The 18,836-nt window shown below is 43.8% G+C and overlaps 1 protein-coding gene across 1 annotated transcript in view; it reads left to right on the forward strand.

Moving 5' to 3' along the window:
- LOC138767472 (amine oxidase [flavin-containing] B-like) overlaps positions 1–18,836 on the forward strand; it is a 49,290-nt gene that overhangs the window by 1,684 nt on the left and 28,770 nt on the right. The window contains exons 2-6 of the mRNA XM_069944978.1: positions 7,913–8,007; positions 13,079–13,216; positions 13,475–13,579; positions 16,299–16,390; positions 17,538–17,679. Of these exons, the coding sequence (XP_069801079.1) occupies positions 7,913–8,007; positions 13,079–13,216; positions 13,475–13,579; positions 16,299–16,390; positions 17,538–17,679 (572 nt within the window). The remainder of the gene's footprint in view (positions 1–7,912; positions 8,008–13,078; positions 13,217–13,474; positions 13,580–16,298; positions 16,391–17,537; positions 17,680–18,836) is intronic.

Below are 18,836 nucleotides of genomic sequence, written 5' to 3' on the forward strand. Positions count from 1 at the left end.
CAACGTCACGACACCAGGGCCTGGCAGTGTGATGGATCAATAAAATACTCATGGCACAGCAGGAGCCAGGGAGGTAAGTACATTTTATTATTTTCAAACAACCTATTCCCAGGCCCCTGCTTGGAGTACCCCTTTAAAACATAGAAATAATGGACAATATGTCCTTAAGAGGATCTAAATCCTTAACTAAGGTATTACCTAGGATAACTATTAAGTGTTTCTATGGCTGGTGTTTATATTTCTTTATTTGTCATATAATTTTGTAAACATTTAAAAAATTGATGTTATATATCAGGGGTGGGGAACCTCCGGCCCGCGGGCCGCATCCGGCCCCTGACACCTCCGGATGTGGCCCGCGGCTCCCCTGTGACATGCGCCGCTCTGGAGGAGGAAGGAGCCGACACACACGGCATCCTCCTGTGTCTGTGACAGCTGCCAGGAGGATGCTGTGAGTGCCGGCTCCTTCCCCTCAGAGCGGTGCACATCTTCTGTCTCCTGCCCTCCTGTGACGTGCGCCGCGCTGGTGAGGCAGGAGCTGGCACAGACACAGGAAGTTGTGTTGTATGCCGGCTCCTGCCTCACCAGCGCGGCGCAGAGCGGCGCACGTCTTCTGACTTCTGCGGGCCGCGCGCGATGACGTCATTTCATCGCGCGCCGCCTGCAGGAGAAGACCGGCACAGAAGAGAGGAGGGAGAAGAGGACCTGGACAGCGTGGGAGCGGAGGAAAGGTGAGTGGGATGTTTAATTTTTTCATTTGGGGCAGACACTGGGGGTTAACTAGGCTACCAGGGACATGACTGGGGGGTTAACTAGGCCACAAGGGACATGACTGGGGGGTTAACTTGGCCACCAGGGACATGACTGGGGGGTTAACTAGGCCACCAGGGACATGACTGGGGGGTTAACTAGGCTACCAGGGACATGACTGGGGGGGGTAACTAGGCCACCAGGGACATGACTGGGGGGTTAACTAGGCTACCAGGGACATGACTGAGGGGTTAACTAGGCCACCAGGGACATGACTGAGGAGTTAACTAGGCCACCAGGGACATGACTGAGGAGTTAACTAGGCCACCAGGGACATGACTGGGGGGGTTAACTAGGCCACCAGGGACATGACTGGGGGGTTAACTAGGCCACCAGGGACATGACTGGGGGGTTAACTAGGCCACCAGGGACATGACTGGGGGGTTAACTAGGCTACCAGGGACATGACTGGGGGGTTAACTAGGCCACCAGGGACATGACTGGGGGGTTAACTAGGCTACCAGGGACATGACTGGGGGGGTTAACTAGGCCACCAGGGACATGACTGAGGGGTTAACTAGGCCACCAGGGACATGACTGAGGAGTTAACTAGGCTACCAGGGACATGACTGAGGAGTTAACTAGGCCACCAGGGACATGACTGAGGAGTTAACTAGGCTACCAGGGACGTGACTGAGGGGTTAACTAGGCTACCAGGGACATGACTGAGGAGTTAACTAGGCCACCAGGGACATGACTGAGGAGTTAACTAGGCTACCAGGGACATGACTGGGGGGGGTTAACTAGGCCACCAGGGACATGACTGGGGGGTTAACTAGGCTACCAGGGACAAGACTGAGGGGTTAACTAGGCCACCAGGGACATGACTGGGGGGTTAACTAGGCCACAAGGGACATGACTGGGGGGTTAACTAGGCCACCAGGGACATGACTGGGGGGTTAACTAGGCTACCAGGGACATGACTGGGGGGGTTAACTAGGCCACCAGGGACATGACTGGGGGGTTAACTAGGCTACCAGGGACATGACTGAGGGGTTAACTAGGCCACCAGGGACATGACTGAGGAGTTAACTAGGCCACCAGGGACATGACTGAGGAGTTAACTAGGCCACCAGGGACATGACTGGGGGGGTTAACTAGGCCACCAGGGACATGACTGGGGGGTTAACTAGGCTACCAGGGACATGACTGGGGGGTTAACTAGGCCACCAGGGACATGACTGGGGGGTTAACTAGGCTACCAGGGACATGACTGGGGGGGTTAACTAGGCCACCAGGGACATGACTGAGGGGTTAACTAGGCCACCAGGGACATGACTGAGGAGTTAACTAGGCTACCAGGGACATGACTGAGGAGTTAACTAGGCCACCAGGGACATGACTGAGGAGTTAACTAGGCTACCAGGGACGTGACTGAGGGGTTAACTAGGCTACCAGGGACGTGACTGAGGGGTTAACTAGGCCACCAGGGACATGACTGAGGAGTTAACTAGGCTACCAGGGACATGACTGAGGGGTTAACTAGGCTACCAGGGACATGACTGAGGGGTTAACTAGGCCACCAGGGACATGACTGGGGGGTTAACTAGGCTACCAGGGGCATCACTAAGGATTCAAATCAGGTACAAGGGGCATCACAGAGGGTTAACTACAATAGCAGGGGCATTAGGGGAACAATACTTTGCCTTGTTCGGGTGCTGCAAACCCCCGCTACTAACTGCCGCGCACGGTATAACATTGAGTGCGGCCCTCAAATGATTTTATTAAGGCCCGACCGGCCCTCGACATGGAAAAGGTTCCCCACCCCTGTTATATATGCTATGTACGTATCTTCAGCTTCAGAGGAGTAGGACTCTGCAGTGTACAGGAAGCAACACATCACAAAGTGGGTGAATGGCAGCTTTCCCATTATATATAACCCAAGACCGCCCATGGAGGGCACCAGCCCATCTATCTATCCCTGTATACATAGATGCATATATATTTAGGACATTTAGGAAGAGTGAGTTGTGTTTACAGTATACTGTAGTGTGAAGAGCGATGCTACAGAGACAGCAGACAAGGAGTGAATGCAGCAGGTGCTGCAACTGCAACAATTTTTGCAACAGTCTGCAGTAAAAAAAAAAAAGACAAAGGATGTTCTGCAACAGCTTTAGGTGGAAAACTGGCAGGAGTACTATGGGAGGGGAGAAGGCAGAGTGGGAGGACTGTGATGGAGAGCTGAGAGAAAACAATGCATTCTGGGAAATGTAGTACTATGCAGCTGCTGAACCAGAAAGTACGAGTACAGGACCCAAGACACTCAAACACACTGAGGCAGACTGATAAGGTATGCTGTAAGTTTCTTCAGCATGTTTATTTACCTGATGTTTATGCACCCCTTTAAATTTAGGGTGTTGACTATTTGAAGGAGCAAGGCTTTTTTTCTGTTAAAATTTAGGGCTGGCTATTATTTTTAGCTCAGTTGTCTAGAGAAAACTGATGAGGTTGGCAACCCTATTGCCAATAGTAAATTACAATGATATCTCACGAGCTGTTACAAAGGTCAATAAACCATAAAACTGATAAGACAGCAATCAAAGCAATGACGGGGTCTTATATTATGCTGGAATATTAATAGATCACTGAGCAATCAGTCATCTAATAAAACCAATATTTAATCACTCAACAGATCACTCTCATGACCGCTGAACTGTATATGGATATTTCAAATCGAAGGACAATGCACCTTCTATACCGCTGACTGTTGTTCCTAAGAATGACAGCTCCACACTCTGCAACACTAAATACAATACTAAATACCAACACACACTGCACCCTCTGAATATGATACTAATATACACTGTACCCTCTGAATATAATACTGATACACACTGTACCCTCTGAATATAGTACTGATACACACTGTACCCACTGAATATAACACTGCCACACACTGTACCCTCTGAATGTAACACTGCCATACACTGCACCCTCTGAATATAATACTGATACACACTGTACCCACTGAATATAACCCTGCCACACACTATCTTCTGAATATAACACTGATACACACTGTACCCACTGAATATAACCCTGCCACACACTATCTTCTGAATATAACACTGCCACACACTGCACCCTCTGAATATAACACTGCCACACACTGTATCTTCTGAATATAACGCTGCCACACACTGCACCCTCTGAATATAATACTGCCACACACTGCACCCTCTGAATATAACACTGCCACACACTGCACCCTCTGAATATAACACTGCTACACACTGCACCCTCTGAATATAATACTGCTACACACTGCACCCTCTGAATATAATACTGCAACACATTGTACCCTCTGAATATAATACTGTCACACACTGTACACTATAATATAATACTGCCACACACTGCACCCTCTGAATATAATACTGATACACATTGTACCCTCTGAATATAATACTGATACACACTGTACCCACTGAATATAATACTGATACACATTGTACCCTCTGAATATAACCCCGCCACATACTGTGCCCTCTGAATATAACACTGCCACACACTGTACCCTCTGAATGTAACAGTGCCACACACTGCACCCTCTGAATATAATACTGCTACACATTGTACCCTCTGAATATAATAGTGTCACATACTGTACACTATAATATTATACTGCCACACACTGAACCCTCTGACTATAATACTGATACACATTGTACCCTGTGAATATAACCCCGCCACACACTGTGCTCTCTGAATATAACCCTGCCACACACTGCACCCTCTGAATATAATACTGATACACACTGTACCCACTGAATATAACACTGCCACACACTGCACCCTCTGAATATAACACTGCCACACACTGCACCCTCTGAATATAACACTGCCACACACTGCACCATCTGAATATAATACTGCTACACATTGTACTCTTTAAATTCGAAAATCCCTTTAATATATATTAGGAGCATGCTAAGAGGAATAAGTGAGTGGCCATATTGTTGCCCCGGGAGGGTACTTTAACCTTCAGTTCACCATTTTACATGTTGATGGCTCACCAGGCTGCCATATTAAAGGCACCATGTGCTGTTGTATAGAGTTCCCAGTAAGGATTGATAAGCAGGTTTGGATACCTTAACATACCTATAGACTCCATTTAACTTTGCCTTTGAAACTAGTCAAAAGTAATTAGCCTAGCAGTGACCTAACAGTGATTTGCAAGTCTTAAATAGTGTATACATTAGTTGTAAGAATATTGGTAAAATGAAGGTTTGTTTCAAATTAGTTTGCTCCAAACCTAATTTTTTTTGTAGAAACTGTTGTGGTGTCCCACCACGGGTGTTACTAGTAAGTTACACCCTTCTCAAAAGTCTGCACTCCAAGTAACTGTGGCAGTGAAGTAGTACCTAAGTTTTGCCACAAGATGTCGCTGTTGTATATAACTGTACTTATGGTTTGCACAGCTGCAGGTAACCAAAGGGTTATTATTGTTTGTTGTGATCTGTACACCAATAAGGACCTTCTCTTCTCTACCTATCTCTAAGCTCCTTTCTTTCTGTGCTTTTTTCTCCACCACTCACAGAGGACATAACACCTCCTGTAGGAAGTTGTCACATGGGAGGAGGAAGCATACACCTAGTACAAAGAGGATGTAAGACAAGTTGGGCCCTGCCTTGGTCCAGTTGGGCCCTGGCTTTGCCAGGTCCCGATTCCAGAACTAGTCAGTTTTAGTCAGTCTTGGTCTTAGTCAGATTCCTGTGTAGAGCAGACGCTCAAGGGAGACTCAGACACAAGTTTCTTGAAAGCAGCATACACACTATGCAGTGTTAAACTACTCCAGGGAGAGGACAAGTCAGAGAAACCCCAACCCAACCCAACCCTGGGCTCAGGAATGCCCCCTCAGTCACTCAGCAAGGGTGGGACACCGCTTCAGTCACTGACTGGTTGAGCGAGCCCTTCCTGCTGAGTCGGGGCATAACAGGAAGCTGGAAGATAATGAAGACCCGTAGCAGTTGTAGAGCTTGTAACATGGCGCTGAGGGGGAGCGGGGAGGGATAAGTATTGATTCCCCTGCCGGTAGGGATGGTCCGAACCGAGTTCGGTTCGGGTTCGTACGGCCCCGATTTATTGTTTTGGCTGGACTTCTCCTTTAAGCAATACATTACCTCCATTTTATTTATTTCATAGATACAGGCCAGACCAAAAAGCACGTTTTCTAATCACAATCTTCATCCAGTTTATAGTTTTAAGCCTAAGCAGTAATACATCAGTTATACAGAACTTCAGGGGCGGAGGAGAAACATTTCCCAGAGTCGCTGAATTCCAGAGCTGTAACAAGCTTTTACAAGTTAAACATAAACCAAGTTCTTGGCACAATTTTACTGCGGCATGATGATATAGTGTAAATGTCAGGAGCCGTTCTTCCATGTTTGGAGATGATGGATTCCAACGACTGTATAAAGAACGTCCAAGATGAACCACAACAGGAAATGCGAAAAAATAGTCAAATAAACCTAAAGCTCCTCCTAGAGAGGTATAAAATAGTCACCTATAGGTGAAGCTTATGTGCTATTTAGATTATTTCTTCTTTACTACTTTTAGGCTGAAGAACACTGTTAGCACAATGATCTGTAACTTTCCGGGCAAAATAGACTAATCAGCTATGCACAGGATAGATCTTACGTCACTGATCGATTGCATACCGACACCTGAAACCCTGCCGTACATCTGTTCAGTGCTTGCACTACTCAGTCAATGGATATGAAGCAGCTGGCTCCATTCACTGTGTAGTGGCGGCAACCTGTAACTGCAGCTCAGTTCCCATTTAAGTGAATAGCAGCTGTGCTGCAGTAACCAGGCCCAGACAACACACAGTCATTATTCCAGCCCATTCACTATGTAGTGCAGGCGGAACAGCTTATCAGTGACTGATGACCTATCCTTTGGTAGCTCATCAGTCTATTGTGCCTCAAAAACATCTTTCAGGCTGTATTAGATAACCCAAGTCTCTAAGGGTCCATTCACACAGAAAGATTATCTGACAGATTATCTGCCAAAGATTTGAAGCCAAAGCCAGAAATGGATTTCAAAAGAGGAGAAATCTCAGGCTTTCCATTATTACCTAATCTCTGTTTATAGTCTGTTTCTGGCTTTGGCTTCAAATCTTTGGCAGATAATCTGTCAGATAATCTTTCTGTGTAAATGGACCCTTAGCAAACAAGCGCTGACCCTGTAGATTGGCCTGCTACCCAGCTCAGTAATGGTGCCGCCAGGGCATGCCAGTTGTGTCACAGAAGACTAGGTTTATACTGATGCATTATGCTAAATTAAAGGGGAACTTTCAGCAGATTAGATTTGTCTGTCAGCAGTATAATCCTCGGTCCGGAGCACCGTTAGGAGCACTGCTCCACCCCCAAAAACGTGATGAGGACAGGGCAGTTCTCGTAATGGTGCTCCAGACCAAGGATTACACTGCCAAGACGATGGGAATGGCGCCAAGGAGGAAGGTAAGAGACACACTTTCTTCCTCGACACCCTGTGCTCAATAAGTGGTTATCGGTAAAAAAAAAAAAAAAAGAAATTCACTCTCTCTCTCTCTTTTTTTAAATAACGTCCGTTATTACTGAATTGTAATTGAAGTCAATGGAATGACGACCGCTCAACGCAAATAGTTTGTCAAATAACGGATGTTGCTTGTGCGGACCTCAAATTAATTATGACAATCATTTGTGGACGTTATTTTTAGTTCACACCCATTTTTTTTTTTTTTTTACCGTCCTTTCACCATCTTTATTACAAAATTTAATAGACCTTTAAAAAAAGAATCCCACCCAAAAGGCCCGGGAACTAGAGTATTGTACCAACAGCGGTTATTGTAATGATGGACGCCCAAAAAGGCAAATGACGGTCATTTTGAGAAAAAGAAACAGGCGTAAAAAAAAAAGTCATGTGAACACAGCCATAGCCCAGTACTGGGGAGAGGATTGCTCAGAGAAAAAGAAAGGTGGAATCTGATTGGTTGCTAGGGGCAACGGCGCCAGTTTCACTTACTTTTGGACCAACCTGTGTGTGTGTATATATTATATATAAATATATATATCTACTATACATTTGTGAATTGTTAAACTATGTTTTATTTTGTTTTTAGGCCTTTCAGCCGCTAAACTGCTAACAGAAGCCGGGCTGAATGTCATTGTGTTGGAGGCGCAGAACAGAGTTGGCGGACGCACACATACTATAAGAGTGAGATAAACTTGTTACAGCTATTAATATCCCTAATATCCCTTTATCACTAAAATATTTGCCAATACTATCCAAGCAGTTGTGTTGCAATTAGAGATGAGTGAACCGGGTTCGGGTTCTAGTCAATCTGAACCCGAACGTTCGGTATTTGATTAGCTGGGGCTGCTGAACTTGGATAAAGCTCTAAGGTTGTCTGGAAAACATGGATACAGCCAATGACTATATCCATGATTTCCACATAGCCTTAGGGCTTTATCCAAGTTCAGCAGCCACCGCTAATCAAATGCGAAAGTTCGGGTTCGGATGGACTCCAGCATGCTCCAGGTTCGCTCATCTCTAGTTGCAATGGATCCGTAGTCTGCATTTTTTCTTTTGTGATCTGCAAAAAAACTTTATTCCATCTGCATTTGCAAATTATGAAAAAAGGTAAGTGCGCCTTAAAAAAATGAAATACTTGCAATAATATCACAATCCAGGGAAAAAATCCATAAAGGGGTTGGCCACTTAATACTACAATAGTTCAGTGGTTCTCACTGTATAAACTGACAGCGGCTCCCTGTGTACTCACTGTATATACTGACAGCAGCTCCCTGTGTACTTACTGTATATACTGACAGCAGCTCCCTGTGTACTCACTGTATATACTGACAGCAGCTCCCTGTGTACTCACTGTATATACTGACAGCAGCTCCCTGTGTACTCACTGTATATACTGACAGCAGCTCCCTGTGTACTTACTGTATATACTGACAGCAGCTCCCTGTGTACTCACTGTATATACTGACAGAAGCTCCCTGTGTACTCACTGTATATACTGACAGCAGCTCCCTGTGTACTCACTGTATATACTGACAGCAGCTCCCTGTGTACTCACTGTATATACTGACAGCAGCTCCCTGTGTACTCACTGTATATACTGACAGCAGCTCCCTGTGTACTCACTGTATATACTGACAGAAGCTCCCTGTGTACTCACTGTATATACTGACAGCAGCTCCCTGTATACTCACTGTATATACTGACAGCAGCTCCCTGTGTACTCACTGTATATACTGACAGCAGCTTCCAGTGTACTCACTGTATATACTGACAGCAGCTCCCTGTGTACTCACTGTATATACTGACAGCAGCTCCCTGTGTACTCACTGTATATACTGACAGCAGCTTCCTGTGTACTCACTGTATATACTGACTGCAGCTTCCTGTGTACTCACTGTATATACTGACAGCAGCTCCCTGTGTACTCACTGTATATGCTGACAGCAGCTCCCTGTGTACTCACTGTATATACTGACAGCAGCTCCCTGTGTCCTCACTGTACATACTGACAGCAGCTCCCTGTGTACTCACTGTATATACTGACAGCAGCTCCCTGTGTACTCACTGTATATACTGACAGCAGCTCCCTGTGTACTCACTGTACATACTGACAGCAGCTCCCTGTGTACTCACTGTACATACTGACAGCAGCTCCCTGTGTACTCACTGTATATACTGACAGCAGCTCCCTGTGTACTCACTGTATATACTGACTGCAGCTTCCTGTGTACTCACTGTATATACTGACAGCAGCTCCCTGTGTACTCACTGTATATGCTGACAGCAGCTCCCTGTGTACTCACTGTATATACTGACAGCAGCTCCCTGTGTCCTCACTGTACATACTGACAGCAGCTCCCTGTGTACTCACTGTACATACTGACAGCAGCTCCCTGTGTACCTCATAGAGCTAATATCAGACTCCCCTCCTCCAGGCTTTGCTGTCCTGCTCTGTGGTGAGTCTGTCCATAAGATGGCCAACATGGAGGAGCAGTCACATGCCCCATCACTCAGTGTTCATCAGTGCGCCTGCTTATGCCTATGGAGGACACTTAGGGGCGTGGTCACATGCTCCTCCATGTCAGCCATCTTATGGACAGACTCACCACAGAGCAGGGCAGCCCAGCCTGTAGGAGGGGAGTCTGATTTTAGCTCTATGAGGTACACAGGGAGCTGTTGTCAGTATATACAGTGAGTACACAGGGAGCTGCTGTCAGTATATACAGTGAGTACACAGGGAGCTGCTGTCAGTATGTACAGTGAGTACACAGGGAGCTGCTGTCAGTATATACAATGAGTACACAGGGAGCTGCTGTCAGTATATACAGTGAGTACACAGGGAGCTGCTGTCAGTATATACAATGAGTACACAGGGAGCTGCTGTCAGTATATACAGTGAGTACACAAGGAGCTGCTGTCAGTATATACAGTGAGTACACAGGGAGCTGCTGTCAGTATATACAGTGAGTACACAGGGAGCTGCTGTCAGTATATACAGTGAGTACACAGGGAGCTGCTGTCAGCATATACAGTGAGTACACAGGGAGCTGCTGTCAGTATATACAGTGAGTACACAGGGAGCTGCTGTCAGTAAGTAATGTGAATACACACAAAACAGTTATACTATAAAGTGGCCGACCAATTTTAATACAGAAAGTATACGGATGGACTCTGTATGCTTTCTGCATTTTTCATAGACCTGTTGACTTCTATGGACGAGTCAGATCTACAAATACAGACCATAAGGCTATATTCCTGCAATGTCTTTTTTTGGACGTTTTACAGCCGCTTTTTTGAATGGTCGTCATTTGCATGATTTGCATAATATGCCAGTATTGTGGCTCCAAAATGACGACCATCCAAAAAAGCGACTGTAAAACGGCCAAAGAAAGACTTTGCAGGATTATAGCCTTCCGGTCCGTATTTGTAGATCTGACTCGTCCATAGAAGTCAAGGGCTTGAGTTTGAAACCCCTGTTCTATACTGTCCGTAATTACGGCTCTGCCATTACGGACAGTACACAGATGGAAATACATAGTGACATGACTTATATGACTTACTCTGATACATGTTACTCTTAGGGATCCTTTGCACGTCCTTCTCTGCTTGTTGAAGGTTCCCCAACCCTGATCTAGATAGAACACTAGAACACTGCTGGGTAATAGGCTGAACTGGTTGGACTTTTGTATTTTTTGGCCTTATAAATTATAATACAGTGGTGCCTTGGATTAGGAGCATAATTCCTTCCGGGACTGCGCTTGTAATCCAAATCACTCTTATACCAAAGCAAATTTTCTCATAAGAAATCATAGAAATGCAGACAATTGGTTCCACACCCAAAAATAATGATTTATTATTCTGAATAACATGTAAAACAGATGAAACAAAGATCCAGAAACAGCAGAATATGTGATATTATAAGTTACTGTGCAGTAATGGAGAGGATGGGAAACACAAGGGCTGACAGAGACTGCAGGGAGCAGCACTTTCTGTCCGGGGAGAGAGGGGTTAAAAGCTATGGAGAGATTACCTCCACAGTCCTGTCCCCTGATGTAAGCCCCAGCCTGAAGTGGATCTGCTATGATTTGGAAGGTGAGGGAGACTTCCTAGGTCAGAGTACAGTGCTGAAGCCCCGCTATGCGGACCATACCCCTCCCCCACTTCCCCTCCCACCCAGTACAGGGAGCTCTTACACCAAAGCAATGCTCTTAAACCAAGGTACCACTGTACTATGGTTCTCAGAACTATACATAATACACCCTGTAAGGGCTGATATAGTGATTTGTAATGCCATAGAACTATATTAGGTAATTAACCCCCTCTTATCACTGAGTCAGTTACCTATCCACTCATCCCCCCTCCTGCCCAATCATTCCCATTTCATGTGGCAAAAATATCAAGTCCAGTCTTGAACATACCGCCTCATTAAATAGATAAGATTACAGGATCGATCCCTTATATTACTGGACTCATAACACAGAGTTACTCATTGATTTTCATTGATTTACTCCAGTATAGCATCTCTAAGAAAACCTTCAAAAATCCACCTGGAATACAAGATAAGCTTAGAGGCCTAAAGAAATATTGGCACCGCATTTGCTATTCTACATATAGATTTGTAATTAACTTCTATTTAAAAATCAGTACCTATCAGCTGCTGTATGTTATGCAGGAAGTGGTGCATTCTCCAGTCTAGAGAGCAGGAGAGGTTGTCTATGGGTATTTGCTGCAGCTCTGGGCAGTGTCTGACATGGACAGAGGTGGCAGCTGAGAGCAGTGTGTCAGACTGGAAAGAATACACCACTTCCTGCAGGACATACAGCAGCTGATAAGTAGTTGCATCATACATTTTATGGTAGATTGAAAGGGGCCATTACAAAGTACACTTGTTTGTGAAAAAAACTAAACCCAAACCCTTACATGGCCCTGTAGATGGAGAAATAAAAGCGCTATAGCTGTTAGAGGGCAAGGAGGAAAAATCGTAAATGCAAAAATGAAAATAGTCAATAACGTGTTAAAGGGGTACTTCAGCAAGACAAAAAATTTCTGTTAAATCAACTGGTGCCAGAAAGTGACACAGATTTGTAGTTTACTTCTATTCAAAAACTCTCCAGTAAACCAGTACTTATCAGCTGCTGCATGTCCTGCAGGAAGTGGTGTATTCTTTCCAGTCTGGCACAGTGCTCTCTGTTGCCACCTCTGTCCATGTCAGGAACTGTCCAGAGCAGCAGCAAATCCCCATAGAAAACCTCTCCTGCTCTGGACAGTTCCTGACATGGACAGAGGTGGCAGCAGAGAGCAACGTGTCACACTGGAAAGAATACACCAAAAATTATCCTCATTTAGCTAATTTAAGGCTGTGCCATCTGTTTATCCGCTATCCATAGAATAATAAACTGATCGGTGAAGGTCTGGCTGCTGGGACTATCACCAATCTTGAGAACAAGAACCTAGTTCAAAATAGAGCTGTTCTCATAGAGAATGAATAGAGTGGTGACATGCATGATCTGCTGCTCTATCCTGATGGGAGACTCTGGTATCTGGTATAAGAAACTAAGAGGGGACGACCTCTAAGTGCTAAGAGGCAGAAATGTCTGCTATGTGTGAACATACCCTTACTCTTCTTCAATGCGTGATAAAACATCTGCATAGACATTGCTATAAAATAGTTAGCCTTTATTTTATTCCCAACAGATTTAGCAAACTAAATTTTAATTTTGTGCTTTTTTTTCTACATTTTTTTTCTTAAAAGAACAAAGAAGTAAAATATGTGGATGTCGGAGGGGCCTACGTGGGACCAACACAGAATCGGTTATTACGCATGGCAAAAGAACTTGGCATAGAGACTTATAAAGTATTTCTAAGTGGCCATCTTATTCAGCGTACACAGGTAAGACAAGCATCCGCATCCCAGAAGCGCTCCGCAAATTTTATTTTTATTGAAACTGTCTCAGTTGCCCCTAGCAACCAATCAGATTCCACCTTTCATTCCTCACAGACTCTTTGGAAAATGAAAGGTGGAATCTGATTGGTTGCTAGGGGCAACTGAGCCAGTTTCACTTTACACCATGTTTGATGAATCTCCCCCATTAATGTGAATATATATATATATATATATATTTTTTTTATATTTCCACTTTGCTTTCAGGGAAGATCGCACAGATTTCATGGAGCGTTTCCACCAGCATATAATCCTTTGGTTTACTTGGATTACAACAACTTTATGAGAACTATGGATGAGTGGGGTAGTGAGGTATGGTAGTATTTCTAGGCCGAGGTTTCTAGCTTTGTTGTTTATACCTTTTATGAATGAGATCGCTGGGAATCTGGCTTTTCTAACCCCCATTAAGCTGAGAAAGCTCCGCACAGGGTGCTAATACTCCCTGCAGTACTCGCAGTGTTAGGCCATGTAACTACGCAGTAAGACAACGGCCGTTCCGTGACCCAGCGGGGCCACGGAACAACCAGTGTCAGAGAAGATCATCCCCTCCGGATGTACCGCAGTAGTGGCCAGATGATCTTCACGGCCGCTGAATTCCCTGCTGCACACAATGGAGCGTGTGGCCGGAGCCGCACGCTCCATTGTGTGCACTGACAGGGTTTTCTGCTGACACTATTCATTGAATAGCAGCTGCAGAAAACTGACATGTCAGTTTCTTGCAGCACCGCCAGGGATCTTGGCCAGAGTGTATACTATGGGGGACATTGAAGTCCGGCGTTTTTCTGCGCCGGACTTAAAAATGTCCCCGCAGCTCCGGCACTACGGAGATTTATGTAGAGGTGGACTGCCTCTACATATATCCCGTGCTCAGAGCTGGAGTAGGTTTTCTGCGTATCTTTAAGAGAAAATAATAATGAATCTGAGTCCGCACCCTCCGTTCCGTCCCCTTCACACCCTCTAACCCCCCCGGTGTACCCGGCGTAAACACCAATTTGCGAATATTTTATTTGCAAAACGGCCATTTGCGAATAAACTCATTCGCAAATGGGCACTTTAAGCCAAAAAAATTAAATTCGCCCCTTGATACAATATCCCCCTATGTGTATACAATCCGGCCAGGACTCCTTAGAAGACAGCACTACGTAATCACATAAGAACGGGCGTGATTATTACGGAGCTTGCGTAGTGTGATCATAGCCTTAAGGCTATGTTCACACAATATAAAAAGGATGGGCGTTTTCCTGTTTTTGCTTATTATTAACGGCTGTTATTATCAAAATACTAAAATTTGCAAACATAGCCTAAAGCCTTATTCACACATCCCGTAATCTTCAGATCCGAATTTTTGTACTCAAGTTAGTGCACATTGATGTCTATTGGGCTATTCACACGATCAGTAGATTACAAGGGCGCAAACCACTCCTGAAAAAAAAGGACATGTAATAGTGAGGACCCAGATTTTTTTGCAGATTGTCTCATAGAGGGCAGGAATCTACGGACATGAAAAAAATACTGAACATGGACATAAGGCCTAACTCTGATTTTTTCAAATGAAATTGTTACCATATAACAGCTAGTGCATCAATTACCCTGGAACAAGGCTACAGTGCAAATACTGGATAAAAAAAAGGGTTATTAATGGAGGGGCCTCTGTCTTATATTGGCATATTAGTTGTGATTGCATAGATTAGACAGCAAAAAAGAAAAACTTAAAACACACAGACTGTAGGGATTAAAAGGGTACTCCAGCAAAAAAAAAAAAGTTCTTTCAGATCAATTGGTGTCAGAAAGTTATATAGATTTGTAATTCACTTTTATTTAAAAAATTCAAGTCTACCAGTACTTATCAGCTGCTGTATGTCCTGCAGGAAGTGGTGTTTTCTCTCCAGTCTGACACAGTGCTCTCTGCTGTCCATGTCAGAAACTGTCCAGAGCAGTAGCAAATCCCCATAGAAAACCTCTCCTGCTCTGGACAGTTCCTGACATGGACAGATGTGGCAGCAGAGAGCACTGTGTCAGACTGGAGAGAAAACACCACTTCCTGCAGGACATACAGCAGCTGATAAGTACTGGTAGACTTGAATTTTTTTTAAATAAAAGGCAATTCCATATAATTTTCTGACACCGGTTGATTTGAAAGATTTTTTTCCACCTGTACCCTTTTACTAATCAATAATGTTTATTGCTCAGAAATCTGATATTTATAAGTATGGTTAATAATTCTTTTATTTGTCTGATGTGTATGCACTTATGTACGTGCCAATTAGTTAATATAGATATATATAATAAGACATAATATTAACTTGATTCTGAGAAAGCCTCACGTGTGGGAACCCTAGTGATGGCTTCCAGGATTCTGATATTGTATATATGTATACCTTGTAAAACATGTCAGGTTATATATAACAGCTGCCGTCTGATGTCTGGCAGATGGATTTCATAATCATTTCAAACATTTAAATTGAATTTGTTAGAGTAACAATAAGTGGCAGCTGTGCTAGCGGAACGTGTATGATTCTAAGGTGGTTGAAAGAGTGCAGAAAATGGCAGTCCATTTTTAAAGGGGTAGTTCACCCCCATTTTTTTTTCTTTTAAATGAACTGGTACCAGAAAGTGTCAGAGATTTGTAGTTTACTTCTATTAACAAATCTCCAGTCTTTCAGTACTTATCAGCTGCTGTAGGAAGTGTTATTTTCTTTCCAGTCTGACACAGTGCTCTCTGCTGCCACCTCTGTCCATGTCAGGAACTGTCCAGAGCAGGAGAGGTTTTCTATAGGGATTTGCTGCTGCTCTGGACAGTTCCTGCCATGGACAGAGGTGGCAGCAGAGAGCGCTGTGTCAGACTGGAAAGAATACACCACTTCCTGCAGGACATACAGCAGCTGATAAGTACTGGAAGACTGGAGATTTTTTAATAGAAGTAAATTACAAATCTCTGAAAATATTTTTGGTGAACAACCCCTTTAACATTGTCTGTACTTTCTCAGCATTGTACCCTTCTATGTTGGGTTAATTGAGACATTCTCGTCAGATTCCTGCAGATTCTCCATGGAAAGCCCCTCATGCTAAAGACTGGGACACAATGTCAATGAAAGAATTCATACACAAAGTTTGCTGGACAAGGTAAATATAATAATGTATAATAGGACGGGGACAGGAGAGCTGTGTGTCAGTCAGTATAGTGCACACTGTAGCTGTATGGATCACCTGCTCTACTCCATCTGTATTTACTGACCAGGACAAAGGGCAGAGATACTGAAAGAAGAATGACAGCAGCTGCACTTCTGTATCACTCCATCTATCAGAACATTATGTAATATTCATTGTTTTTTATGAATGCTGCCGGTCAAGGACATTAGGCCATTGGCCTTAACTGTATTTGAACAGAGTCCTGTATTTCTGTATCTCAAAGCTAATTTGCTTACCCTCTCATTATATATCAGGTCTGTACCAAGTACAGAGCTGCAGACACGAGCAGATAGGTGATAGGGAGAGAAAACAAATAAGGCCTTTGTCTTTGCTGATGGCCTTTTGCAAAGTTAAAAAATTACATTTTATCTTGGAAGCTGAAGTGCCATATAATTGATGCTGAGCCGCAGCATGCGCGCCTTCTCCCTACTCCACCTTTCCCTTCCTTGGTAATTGATGTATTATAAGTGGCTAACGGTAAGTCTTGGGTGTAGCAGTAGCTAATTTACTATATTATATATTCTAAGTACATTTAACTAGACATTACATGTTACATCATATTGTACTTAAAGGGGTAGTGCGGTGTTTAACATTTATTCACTAAATACCACACATTACAAAGTTATACAACTTTGTAATCTGTGTTATTTAAGTGAATGGCCCCCTTCCCCGTGTTCCCCCCACCCCGGAAGTGTGGTGCATTATACTCACCGACCCTGGCCACCATCTTGTGACAATGACGTCATCTTTGGGAGGCCGGACGGACCGCTCCAGCAGTCCCTCATGCCGGCCTCCCCTTTGCCATGTCATCAGCTGCTCAGCCGCGATTGGCTGAGCATAACTGTGTTCAGCCAATCGTTGTCGACCCAAGATGACGGCCGGAGTCGACAGCAATTGAGTAAGTATAATGCACCACACTTCCGGGGTGGGGGGAACACGGGGAAGGGGGCCATTCACTTAAATAACACCCATTACAAAGTTGTATAACTTTGTAATGTGTGTTATTTAGTAAAGAAATTGTGTTATGATTCCATTTATATACAGTGATTTACATACAATTTTTATATATTTATTTAAACAGTGCAGCAAGGCGGTTTGCAGAGTTATTTGTGAATTTGGTTGTTACTGCCGAGACGCAACAGGTTTCTACATTATGGTTCCTGTGGTATGTAAAGATCTGTGGCGGAACGACAAGGATTTTCTCTACTGACAATGGTGGACAGGTAATGGATTACTACTACATATACCTTGATGGTGCGTTCACACCTACAGGATCTGCAGCTGATTTTCTGCAGCAGATTTCATTTAAATAACTGAACACAGCATCAAATCTGCTGCAGATCCTGTAGGTGTGAACACACCCTTAAAAAGATTTGTAAAAAAAAACACAAAAACAATAACAATAATAATAATTTTGTAAAATGAAAATTTTTGCAGACTTTGCTTATGCCCCGAGTCTCAGTGATGTAAAAGATATATATGTAGTGATGAGTCAATACTGTTCGATCGAATAGATATTCGATCGAATAGTAAGGTATTCGATCTATTGAATGTTATCGAATAGTTTGCAGAATATTTGATAAGCGTTAAGATCCTCCAGCCTCCGGTTTTTACCTCCAAGTGGTCGAATAGATGTTTTTCAATAATCGAATACTTGTTCCCATAGACTTTAATGGGATCGAATATTCAAATATTTCACTATTCGCTCATCACTATATACATCACTATATTAACGATTAACGATCTCAAACGACCGCTATTGTGAAAGACCTGAAAACGTTCAGTCATTTCCATGGAACGATAATTGTTACTTATGATCGTATTTGCGATCGTTTTTTCTTTGCTATTTCTTCGCTATTGCGTTCATATCTACTGCGAACGACCGAACAACGTCTTATTCAATGCGAACGATTTGCGAACGTTTTGCGAACGAGCAACGATAAAAATAGGTCCAGGTCTTATAAAGCGATGAACGATTTTTCGTTCGGTCGTTAATCGTTAACTGCATTTCAACCGAACGATTAGCGCTTAGATTCAAACGATTTAACGATAATCGTCCAGTGGAATAGGGCCTTTATTCTGAGTCTGATTCCCGGGGGATTGGTAACAACAATACAAAATCCTCCACTCCACATCTGGGTTCAAAAGGCTCAGGTCCAAATAAAAAAAGCAAAAATAAAGTACTAAAAATTTATTAAAAAACGACATGACACGTTTCAGGATCGCACTGATCCCTTTCTCAAGGGTCTTTCCCTTGAGGAAGGGATCGGTACAATCCTGAAACACGTTGTGTCGTTTTTAAATAAATTTTTAGTACATTATTTTTGCTTTTTTATCTGGACCTGAGCCTGTTGGACCCAGATGCCGTTGTGGTTGCTCA

This window comes from Dendropsophus ebraccatus, chromosome 11, assembly GCF_027789765.1.
Source record: "Dendropsophus ebraccatus isolate aDenEbr1 chromosome 11, aDenEbr1.pat, whole genome shotgun sequence".
NCBI lineage: Eukaryota > Metazoa > Chordata > Amphibia > Anura > Hylidae > Dendropsophus > Dendropsophus ebraccatus.